Here is a 12,421-nt window from a genome sequence, read left to right as displayed (position 1 = left end):
CATATCTCTTCTTTCTTTCTCTCTTTCTTTCTTTTATTTCGTATGCTTTTCTCTCTTTTTGTGTTATTTTTATTCAATGATGCAAATATCTCTTTATATAAAAGTTTTCATTCTTCCTTGATCTTATTTGGTCGACCATGTTTTTCAACCTACCAATCTTACCAAGACTCTTTCTCGACAACATTGTAAAGCTACCGTCATATCTGGTTGCCTATACTCAAGGCATTCACACCTCCATTCATAACATAAAAAATATTTTAATGAAATAAAATAATTTGTCGAAAATACTTGGTTCAAATCCATTTTGTATTTTTAACAAATTACCGAAATAAAAGAAACTTGTTGTCGTGTCTGGTAACAAATGTCTGAAGAATCTAAGTTGTGTGACAGAGATTCGCACCGACGCCATGTCGCCCACAGCGAACCGAACTACATCGGCAGTAGTCAACGTTATACTTTCACCTTTGACTGCAAGTTAAACATCAATTTCGAGTCAATTTTATGACCCCGAATTACCGGTTGCCTTTGTTGTTGTTTCGGTTATCTCGGTGTCGTGTGTCCGCTGGTAAATCCCATGGATCATGAACCATGTGCAGGCGGTTCTCCATTGACCAAAATACCCTTCTGAACTCAGCATTATCCCCTTTGGGCCCCCTTCTGCTTCAAATTTCAAGTGCCACTTTATCGGCTCTCAGAGCCGCAGAAGCAAGTGGCCAATTTGTACTGAATGCAGCTTCGGAGCCTGAGAAGAAATCTCTGACATTTCTCTCCTCTTGCTTCTTATTTTCTGCAAGTTCAGAAAGATTAGATTTTGATAAAAGTTCAAGTAGTGAGAGGAATTTAGATTTTGGTACCAAAAAAAAGAGAGGGGGGATTTAGAAAGAAAAAAGAAGGAAGAAATGGGAATGGGAACAAGCACATTTATCATCAGATGGGTCAACTTTCTCACCATGGTAATCTTTCAAAGTTTTCATCTTTCTGTAAAAATCTGTCTGAAAAAAAAAAACGAAAAGATTGCTTCTTTTTTGTCCTTTTTGTTTGCCCCGTTTCTGGGTATTTGTTCGTTTTAAGGATGGGTTTGGTTCTGTTTATGGGTTTGAGTTTGATACTGTGATTTGGTTTTTGGATTTTTCATCCTATATTTGCTTGTTTCTTACCAGATTGATGTTTTGTTTGCAAAATTTTCAGTCTTTGCTCTTACGTTGTCATTCAAATTGTTGGAGAGAATCTGTTGAAACTTGTGTAGCTGGTTAGCTAACCAATGAGCAGCTCTAGTTTATATGTTGTGTACATAAATTTGATGATGTCTTACTATGTTTGGTATGCAGCTCTTAGCAATTGTTGTCGTAGTTTTCGGGGTGTGGATGAGTACTCATCACGATGGCTGTCGGAGATCCCTCACGCTCCCCGTTATAGGCATTGGTGCAGTCATCTTTTTAATGTATGCTTTGCTTTCTTTACCACCCGAGTTTGTATGCATTCTTCGATTCCACTCTGTAACTTTGTATTGATCTCGAGAAATCTACTTATACTTGTGTGCTTTGGCTGTTAGATCAATAATCGGCTTCTTGGGTGCAATGAAAAATAGCTCCATACTCTTGTGGATTGTATCCTTAGTAAATGAATTTTGGTTGATTTTTGATTGAGATTGTTTTGCTGTCGTTCGTTCTTGTTTGTTCCTTGACTTCTCATGTGCAGTATCTGATTCTGTTGTGCTTCATATTGGTGGGAATCCTGGTGTTCACGGTATTAGCGTAAGTAAACATCATCTGAAGCTCAACACTCTCCCTATCTCAGTTTGTACTTCATATCCCATTAATCTATTATCTGATTTTTTTTTCCTACGCCAGTTGACTGGATAAGTATTTGAAAATATAAGAGAAGAAGTCAGTACTTTTATGCAGTTTGACATTTTGATCGGGAGTTTAAGAAAATTGTAGACTTGTGGTAGTCACAATGAAGTGGGCATGCTTTTGCATATATTTTTTGTTCTTGAAAGTACTTCATCGGCTCGATTGCATTTTTGTCCATATGCTTCTGTTCTCGATTCTGTCTGTGAAGATAATGTTGATTGTGATCTTCTATAAGTATTTAAATGTTTTCTCGATAGTCGATAACCATACATGTGATTTTTTTGAATTACTGCAGTTCAACCCAATTCAATATTTGCTCCTTAACGGTTTAATTTTCATTGTACCAGTTTCATAATATTTGTACGAGGGCCCAGTTTTATTTGGTGTGTACGAGTTAGACGTTGCATAATTTTCTGCCTTTACTTGCAGGTTCATTGTCACAAATAATGGCTCTGGTCATAGCGTGGTTGGCTTGAGGTATGCAAATTATTTTGTGGTCGCTCGACTTGCTTTATGGGAGGGTATGATCTTGATTTGTGGTATCTACTCCTGAAATATTGTCTGAGCAGAACTTTGAAATGATTAGGATACAGAAAATAGCGGCTGTAAAAGTTTAGTAGCTTCAAATCATCTAGAGAGGCACAAGTTTCAATTTTTATTTCGTCAAAAGAATGCACTTCTAACCACTGTAGGAATAAAATACAAAACGTTTTTTCATCCTCTTTTTTCTCGTCTGGGGACAGGTACAAGGAGTATCAACTCCATGATTACAGTCCATGGTTTCTAAAACAAGTGAGTTCCATTTTTCTTTTGCAGTTTAATGATGATATGGAGTGTCCGCTTTGTTATGCGTTTTGTTATATCAGTTACTCACTTTCGTGTTTTAGTTGAACAATACGCAAAACTGGAAGCACTTAAAGAGTTGTCTTGTGAAATCTAATGACTGCAATGACCTACCAAAAAAGTATAAGGTGCACTAGTCAAACTTGTTTAAATTGCTTATTTGTCTGCATAATATAGTTGTGATTTCCTTTACCTTCTCTCTTTTCCGATTGACTTAATTTCTTTCACTTCGCTTGTTGGATTCAGACTCTGAAGCAATACAAATTGGCAAAGCTAACCCCTGTGGAGGCTGGTTGTTGTCGACCACCATCTGAGTAGGTGCCATACTTCTTGTTTTCATTTCTGTGTCTTTTGTTGTTTGGTAAGTTTCCGCGCCTCATCCTGCTGACTGTCTTTCTGGTTTCCAGCATTGCAAAATCAGAATGGTTATTTTTGTATTATATACTTTTATATTTTAAAAAGTGCATGTTTCACATGTTATCTAGTATGTACCATGCACTTCAATTGTCTATTTCATATACTTAATTATTTTATATTATCGTCTCATACTTTTACATATTTGTGTTAGTGAATGTTTATCATCTCAGTTGGTGTGTTTTTTTTTTTTTTGGGGGGGGGGGGGGTTAGGAATTATATCCTCACCATGTAAGAAGTTGCACTTTATTTCTTGTTGACCGTTTTGTGTAGTTCATGGAAGTTTATTAGTTTATATGCATATTTCAGACTAGTGAAACTCCATCTTACTGATATTATCAATTGCTGGGATTCAACTTTATTCCTAGATGCGGTTATCCTGCTGTTAATGCGTCATACTATGACATGAGCTTCCATCCAGTTAGTTTGAACAAGGACTGCAAACTTTACAAAAATGCCCGGGACACCAAGTGTTACAATTGTGATTCCTGCAAGTAATCATCACACCTTTATCTCAATTTTTTTTGTGTCTTCTTGTGTATAAATTTACTCAAGTCTGAGCACTATTCATCAATCATTTTCAAGGGCTGGAGTTGCACAATACATGAAAACTGAGTGGAGACTGGTCGCGATCTTTAATGTTGCTCTGTTTGTTGTTTTGGTGAGGCATTCTCTCTATTTATTTAATCACAACCATTGAATTTTCTTCACTTAATAACAAAAGCTCAACTATGTATATTATGATAACATTATCAAACATTTCCAAAATTTAACGATCAAGAGCAGACATTTTGCATGTGATGCACGGCTAAAGATTAGAGAATAAACATCTACTATATTCATATAGTCTCTGTTGAGAAGACTGCAATAACTTGCGTTCTACGGTTCTACCATCTTTTACTATCAATTTTCTCCTGTAAGTGCTTGATGTCATGACATTCCTTTTTGTGCAATACCAGTCTATGATATATTTCGTGGGATGCTGTGCAAGACGAAATGCTGCAAGAGTCCGTTCCAAAAATTAACAAGAGGACCTCTGCTATCAGAAACGCTCTTAGGGGCGAAGAAACTATGTAGTCCTGAAAATCCATTCAAGCAACCTGTGAGTGATTTCTTTTATACAATTTAGACAAAGAAAGTGCTCCATCATACAATGGGGAAGTACTTTCTACCTAGAGGCTATCTGCCTAAAGATTGTATAAAAATGCTTTGTGATGCTACGGAAACAAATTATATCATTTCTTTACTTGGGACAGTGTAAATTTGAGTAATTTGGGTGGCAATTATGGTGGGAGTAGGAACTACTCGGCGTAGAGTCGAGGGCGATTTCGGAGAAATGATAGTTCTTCCGACGACTCGAATTTTGATTCGGACGGTGAGTCCGTACAGCCGTTTTCGAATGAGAATTCGAAATTTGGGAGAAATGTAATGAGATTTGGGAGTAGTGCTTGATTGGGAAAGTATGATATGAAGATCATTAAGAGGAGAATGCCCCTTAATTCACTGGATAACGAAAATGACTGCCTACATATCCTGGGAAGGAGAATTAAATCACTGGTGTAGTATTTAGAAAGATGATACCATGTAAGTTTTACATTGAGGATCATCTATGACGAATATGGTGGGGCGTTAAAGAGATCGGTTCTTCACGGACTTGTCTTGGCGCAGGCTACGGTGTTCAAATTCCTAGTAGTACGCCTAAGCTTGGGGATATTCCACTTTTTGGTAATCGGAGTTCCATCCACATGCTGCAAATTGTAGGTTCATTTCATTCCTACTCCGACGACTATGTCTAATCCGTCCCAGTTTGTTCTGAGCTTGCCTTCTCTTGGTACTCTGTGTTCTTGAAGACTTCTCTGAAGACCACTTCTCTTAGAACCATATCTCCAACTTGAAGGCTTTGAGGTTTAATGCCTTTGTTGTAGTACAACTGAATATGCTGTTGATAGGTGGCAATCGCATTCTTTGCGTTTCTTGGCAAAGTCAAGGTCGGACTTGAAGATTCCGTCGTTCTCCAATGTGGTTTGTTCTTGAGTATAAAAGTTAGGCATGATGATAACTTGGACTGGGAATGATGGCTTTTGTCCCATAGGCCATGGAGAATGGGGTTTCCCTAGTTGCTTTTCGAACAGTTGTGCGATAGTGCCTATAGAAATCCAGGCAACTCATATGTCCACTTGCTTTTCTTTACAAGTCTATTCTTTAAGCATTGCAGGATAGTCTTGTTTAAGGCCTCTACTTGCATGTTGGCTATGTATTAAATACATGTAATTATTTTAGCCAAATCCACAAAGAAACTGAAGACGTGGCAAAGAAGAAATTCAACTAAAACACCCAAATGACTGAAGACGTAGCAAATGTTGGTTGAGTTGTCACCTAAAACAAGAGATTTATAATTGAAACTTCATTAAAACTTGACATATATTTTTATTAAGAACACATTGTGCTTAGGAGTACATGTCACATGTGCATATAGATATATTAAGAGACGAAAAATAGACCAATTATTTCACAATTTCAAATTTTCATTCGAAGGTTGACAATTCAGTCTGTTCGAAGAAAAGGCCAGAAACTCCATTATCAGGCAGCAAAGCCAGCTTCACAGGACCTTTTGCAGCTTCTTCAGTTGTGAAGACTCCAGTGTGATTGTTCATGTCCGTGTCAGTAAAACCCGGACACACGGCGTTGATAGCAATTTTGTTGGAATACTTCTTAGCCAAAACTCTTGTATAAGCATTCAGAGCGGCTTTGGATACAGTGTAGGCAGAGAAATTGGTTGGCCAGCTTTTGGCTTCAACCAAATTCTGCTTCACATCCTCCAAAAATCCCTCAACAAGGTTGTCCACTTTCTCTTCTGTGAGGCTATCACCATCTACTAGCTCCTTCTTCGCTTTCTCGTTTGGAATAACCTAAAAAAATTGAAAAATTAATTCGATAATGTGATGTTATCTTGCATCTTATGTTATGTTGTCAGTCTAACAATATGAATGGGAGATTTGAGACAAGGGTTTCGGACGTGTACCCTTAGTTGTCCCAATTGAGAGGAGACATTGACGATCCTTGCCGAGTCAGATTGTTGAAGGAGTGGAATGAGTGCTTCCGTGAGTTGCTTAATTCCATAGTAGTTTGTTTTTAAGCAATCCCCTGCTGTCTCGTAGGTTTGTTTTAGGACTTGATTCTTATTTCCTGCTTTGGGACCTATAAGCTGCATGATCATTTGCTCTTGTGAATATGATGTGTATTATAGAGTAATGTTCACTAAAGTTGATCTACGTATTTCGATCTATTTTCTAATATCTTATTTTCACGATCGAGGTCCTTGGTTTGCATCCCTCAATCCCTACCCCTGTTGCATATTATTTATTATGTATATGGTTGTCTGAATCTGTATGCCTTTCCGTGTGTAGATTCATCCTACACGAGAGAGGGTACTAGATTGTTGACGGACATTGTTAGAGTTTTCAACAACTTACATCATCAGGCCCAATTGCTAACTTCTCTTTGTCATCTGTGAGGAATACGGATCCGATAACTGCTGCATTATTTACCTACAATATGAAGAAAATATTTATATACTATAACCAGCAGATTATATATATTTTTAACAGGACGTCCGCCGCTCTTAATTACTTGAGCTACAAGCCATTTAGAAATGCGTAGAAATAAGCTAGAGAAATTACCAAAATGTCAAGTTTTCCAAGTTGAGTTTTGAGAAATTCAGCCAAAGAGGCAATGCTAGATGGGTCAGTTACATCAAGCTGATGAAATACCACATCAGAGAGGCCATAAGAAGCCTTCAATTTCTCAACGGCTTCTGTTCCCCTCCTCACATCTCTTGCAGTTAACACCACCCCAACTCCATTAGCTGCTAATTGCCTGCTAATCTCAAATCCAATCCCTTTGTTGCCTCCAGTAACAACCGCAATCCTATGAAAAAAAAAACCAAAATTAACATAACATTACTCAAATCATGACTAATCCGGAACTGTTCTCAGCAGTTAACACTCCAAAATAATCATTCATTCACTTGTCTCACGAACGAATAAACGAAAGATTGATGTACCTCTTAGACCCGAAACTGATTTCTGCCATTTTTGTCGTCGACTTGGATGTGGATGATAAATTTCAGATGGTTTACAAGGACTTCAATTGTATGTGCTTCACTGCTCGGTGTTCTTGGTCTGTATTTATAGTCAATCGGCTATTGATTTGTCAAAGTTGGTCCAATCAATGAGTCGGTACCGGTCACGTATGCCATGACATAATATGATATTTCCACTTTTACTGTTCTAATTAATCTAATTCTTAATAATGAATATATACATTTCAAACACTTTCAATTACTTTTTGAGTTGAACATGTATTATTTTGGAGGACAAAAAAAATTTGAACTCAGAATCTGTTACAACTTTAGAAGAAAAATATCGTTCTGCTTTCATATTTACAAGCTAACGAACTAGTTGGTAATTTATTATTCGTCATTGACATGTCAATTCAGTTTAGTCATGTGTTTAAAGAAAAACTTGATATGCATTGTTATTAATTTTTTAAAACAGTAATTAGTGGGCTGATAATTGTTTTACATCGACATGACATTATAATTTCATTTGTAAGTGGTCTTCAACACGATTTTCGTTCCCTCTTTCTTTGTTTGTTTGCATGATGCGGATGAGTTGCACGAAGATGTTTGACGAAGATATATATGTAAGATGCAAAATCCTCGAAAGAGGGCCAGATTCATTCAAATTTCAAGAAATTAATGAAGACCCAAGCATGTAGGTTTTCCATGGGATTGGACAAGTACAAGGTAGCATTATTTATGTATTTATTTTCCTTTTTTTTTTTGTTCAAAAGTATTTTTTTAAAATATTTTTCAAATGAGAGAGACAAATTGGATTTGGCGAAACTGGGGAGAATTTGTGGTTAAGAAATTAGGGTTAAGGGGTCGGATGCATTATTTTCGATCTAAGAACTACAAGGTAAGGGAATAGTTACTAATACTCTAAAATTTTCATCCCGTAAACAAAAAAAGGAATAGTACTCTAAAAAATTTCAATTTAAGAACTATAAGTTAAGGGAATAATTACTAGTACTCTAAACAGAAAAAAATGAACACACTGTAAAACTTTTTAAATAGATAAAAGTCATGCATAAAATAATTCAAAAACTGAATTAAAAGCGCTATTAGAGTAAGTAATTATTGTCACGATTAACCATAAATGGATTGTATATGAAGTGTAAAATAGATTTTGTTAGGAAATAAATAGTATTGGTCAATGAAGTAAATAAATAAAAAACATACATGGGCTAATAGTGAGATGAATATAAAAATAAATGAAATACAGGGAATAATTGGTTTGTTCCACAAGAGCTACCTAGGCTATAGCCCAAGGTAGCCTCGTACTTGGCTCCGCCGTTGGTTGAAAGCGATAGAGCTGGATCGAATACTTTAGAATTCGTTTGAATATACTTTTAAAATAACCAAAAACGTTTTTAAAGAAAATATTTTTAGCTTCATTTGCTTGTTCTATAAATATTCATCACAGCCGTTGATTTTCAGGTATCAAAACGAAAGGCTCAGATTCGATCAAACCGGGTCATGCGCACGACCTAGATGCCAGTTTGGGCAACAACACCGGAAAGTAGGAGCATCCCAATCGTCCTCCTTAAACCCTAAACCAGTAAAACCCTTTCCATTGGTGGATCCTACCCTGCTGGACCGCAAACTATGTCCGCCTCGATGCTTATGGAGTGTCCGAGACAGTTCTCCAAGCTTCTCTGCAGGCTCATTCTGACCCGACCTATGGGCGGCAAGCCCGACCCGTTTTCGAGTACTGGAACCGGGCACAGCCCGATGAACCCGAACCAGCACCTGAAGGCACTTGTCGATCGGTTCATGAAGGAAGGCGCAGAAGATTTGTGGAACGAAAAGGATGGGCCGATTGTTGAACCGCTCCCGTCGGTTCGACCGGACGGAACGACGAGATCGATTGCAGCGCCGCCGCTGGACCTGAGGAAGCTGATATCGAAAGGTCGTGATTTGGCGGGAAGGAGGGACAGTGTAAATTTGAGTAATTGGGGTTGTTTGGATCAAAACTTGATTTTTGGCCCAAGGATGGAGTCGGCCCAAAAGGAGGCCTGGAGGAATAGAAGATCAAAGCCCGACCGAAACTTGGGAAAGCAGGAAAGGGCCTTTTCTGACTTGATACAATTCACAAAGGCCACTTGCATACCTACCCAAGGACCAAGTGGTGTAGACTGATCAGACTGCACAGCCCATAAAGTACTTTATGGGGCATTACATGTAATAAAACTGATGAGTCATCACCCTCAGACTGCATTCGGGCAAAGCTGTTGCTACAGGAGCCAAACCAAGTCGTCTATAAAAAGAGGAAGAGAAGACAAAGACAAGGACACTCAATCAAACAAACAAAAGCACAAACTCTGCTCAAAAAGCCAGATTTGCCTTTCAAAACAAAGCTGTAGTCAGCCCAAGCCTTCATCCCCCGCGGGATAGTCTTTTCTCCTAACCTTTGTAATAGCTCTGCTACCTTGTTCAAACTTGTTGTAGTATCGATTCACCTTTTGTATTCTCCCTTCCCCTCTCCTCCTTTAAGCTTTCAGACCCTTGACAGAACTACAAAGATAGGGACCTGCAAGACGATCGGCCTTAATTGATAAGGTTTAATCTTGCCCGACCTGCTTTGTTCTGTCTTTGTCTTCTCTTTCTTTAAAGTCTAGCAATATGTTGTATATTTCTAGTTATATGCAAGTTGTTTCTAGCAAAATCATGATGACAAAGCTTTCTCAGTACTTGGATCCGATTTACATGTATCTTCAGTGTTTAAATCAGATCCAAGTCCTAAGCCCGCAGGCATGTAAATCTGATTAGTTTAAAAGTCCTTGGCCTCAAAGCATAAAAAAGAACTTTAGTGGACTTAACCCATCCACGATAATCCTTGATAAACGAGAAGTCCGAAGTTACTTGGGGCGCAAGTAATCGACCTACCTCCTGGTTTTATTTCTATTATATCATGATTATTATAGAACGCTTAAGTATGGAATGGAGTCTGATAGGAAGCCTCAAGGCCTACACCTAAGGCCCCACAAAGGCACTTATCTGGATTCATTCTATTCTGCGGTCTAAATGGTTTGAGTATAAGAACAGACTCTAATAGGAAGCCTCAAGGCCTACACCTAAGGCCCCACAGAGGCACCTATTTGGGTTCGCTCTACCTCGCAGACTCGGATAATCAGAAATATAATAGTTATCAGACCCCGACAACCATAAAGACCGAATATAATATGCTCAAGTGCTGATTTAGTTTGATAGGAAGCCTCAAGGCCTACACCTAAGGCCTCACAAAGGCGCCTGTTATATCTAACACGGTTCCTCGGGCATATGCATATTCACAACTAAAACTTGACATCCATTCGACATCTGCCGTGCTAAAGATGGCAGTGGCACGCCTGAGCACTACAATGTTAACCTTGATTGTGAGCCTTAAGGCCTACACCTAAGGCCCCACAAAGGCACCTCTCAAAGTTAACGTTGTCCTTCTCTTTCAGCCTTGCTCGAAGAGACTTGCCCGACGAGTTCTTGCCCGACGAGACTTGCCCGACAAAGCCCGACAGGAAAGCAGAAGCCTGACAGCAGCCCTCAACCGGCGCCGAACCTCCAGGGGAGCTGTGTGCTCGTTGGCCAGGAAACGTCCCCTACGGAAATTCCTGCCCCGAACATAGTTTTGGCACGCCCGGTGGGATCTACTAAATCAGAAGATAGAAAAACAGATATGCCAGAAGACTTGCAGACCACGTTATTTCAAATGCTGCAACGCTTGGAGAAAGCCTCCACGGGCTCTAGAAGTGATATGGATGTGGTTCATCCTAAAGGAGAAAGACGTAGGAACAGCCAGCCAGACGGGATGGACGTAATCAGCCCTTCATTTCCCTTTTCAGAGGCCCCTATAAATATGCTCAATATGACATGGGCAGAGAAAGGAAAAGGGAAGATTACAAGGGAAGAAGAAGAAAGACTGGCCAAAAAACCTACAGAGAGAATAAACAAACTACCCGAGTATCCAAAGGCTGCCATAATCAAGGGGATGGTTATGTGCAGTAAATGCCAGTGTGAGTGTGAGCTCGAGATTCCCTCGGCTGGAGTCCTCATTGATCACGAGTTAGTCAGGAGGAAGGAAGAAGATGCAAGAAGAGAAGCCCGCGAGAAAAATAAGCAGGCAACAAGGAAGGACACCTCACGAAGCGTTTTTCAACGCTTAGGAGGTGATTCCCAACCCAAGGCTTTGTCAGAAGTGTTTCGAAACCATGAAGCTTCTGACGAGGCAGAAAAAATGGAGGCCACAATCCAAAGAGGTGCAGGTCATCCTCAGAATGGCCAGATGGGGAGGGAAGACAAGAGAACTGATAGGATAGCTAATCCCGGCAGAAAAGGGAATCCTGCCCACCTCGGGCGAAAATGGTATGTAGTTGGGAAGAACGGACAGCCTACCAAACCAATGGGATCCTCTATGATCAGGAGGGTTCAAAGGCAGCATAAGGCATACATGAACTCTGTGAAGACCCCCACTACCTCCGAAGCCTCAAAAAATCAAAAGTTGGAAAGAGCAACATCTGGAGGTAATGGCCAGCTCCGTTGGCAAAATAAGAAGGAGGTAGAGAATGCCAATAGCAAAGCAGAGGGGGTAGGGGATCATGTGCCGCAGGTCCAACATCCTGGGAAGTATAGGATCTTGAGAAGAGCTCAAGAAGATCTGATCATGATACCAACTCCTGGATGGAAGCCAGAACCTATTCACATGGGAACTGTTGCAAGACCACTTTCTCTGCCATTGCTGGATCCCTTTGGAGAAGTTCCAAAACAAACGTTGTACGAGGGCATGGATCAACCACAACGGGAGGGGGCACCAGAACCATTACTTCCAGCTGATGCGATGGCCTGGTTGGATGAATTTATGGAACAGATTGGGAGCAATAAAGAGGATCTGCCCGAGCCCAGTAATTTCCACATCAACATGGCGTATGTGTTATCCGCCACGTTTGGTGCCAGACCTGATCAGCCTGCTACTATGGAGGGTGATTACTTAACAACGGAGCCAATGATGGCACAAGTCAATGTGGAGATAGCAGAAGAAGAAGAAGAAGACTCGGGCAAGGCTGAGCCCTCAGAAGCATCCAAAGGTGGTCCTATGAGGATTTACACAGACGAGATGGTGTTCAGCCGCCCGAGTATTTCGTTGGCCAACCATCTGAAGCCTATATATGTTTCAGCTCACTTGGAAGATGTACCCTTC

At 39.8% G+C, this 12,421-nt stretch overlaps 2 protein-coding genes across 2 annotated transcripts; one reads left to right on the top strand and one right to left on the bottom strand.

Annotated features, from left to right (window-relative positions):
• Window positions 1-400: 400 nt before the first annotated feature.
• LOC103437353 (tetraspanin-10) lies at window positions 401-4,372 on the top strand. Its single transcript, XM_029104624.2, has 11 exons — window positions 401-953; window positions 1,329-1,441; window positions 1,553-1,607; window positions 1,699-1,754; window positions 2,283-2,330; window positions 2,597-2,645; window positions 2,741-2,824; window positions 2,943-3,010; window positions 3,479-3,604; window positions 3,696-3,771; window positions 4,070-4,372. Exons 1-11 carry the CDS (start codon window positions 900-902, stop codon window positions 4,133-4,135), a joined length of 795 nt encoding a protein of 264 aa, XP_028960457.2. The 5' UTR covers window positions 401-899; the 3' UTR covers window positions 4,136-4,372.
• A 1,127-nt stretch (window positions 4,373-5,499) lies between these two features.
• Window positions 5,500-7,327, bottom strand: LOC139187652 (salutaridine reductase-like). Its single transcript, XM_070823492.1, has 5 exons — window positions 7,174-7,327; window positions 6,791-7,037; window positions 6,584-6,658; window positions 6,133-6,315; window positions 5,500-6,019 (listed from the first exon to the last, which is right to left on the bottom strand). Exons 1-5 carry the CDS (start codon window positions 7,200-7,202, stop codon window positions 5,636-5,638), a joined length of 918 nt encoding a protein of 305 aa, XP_070679593.1. The 5' UTR covers window positions 7,203-7,327; the 3' UTR covers window positions 5,500-5,635.
• Window positions 7,328-12,421: the final 5,094 nt, after the last annotated feature.

Source organism: Malus domestica, chromosome 06, assembly GCF_042453785.1.
Source record: "Malus domestica chromosome 06, GDT2T_hap1".
NCBI classification, from domain to species: Eukaryota; Viridiplantae; Streptophyta; class Magnoliopsida; order Rosales; family Rosaceae; genus Malus; species Malus domestica.
The sequence above is the reverse complement of the archived record's forward strand: the minus strand, read 5'-3'. Positions and strand labels throughout refer to the sequence as shown.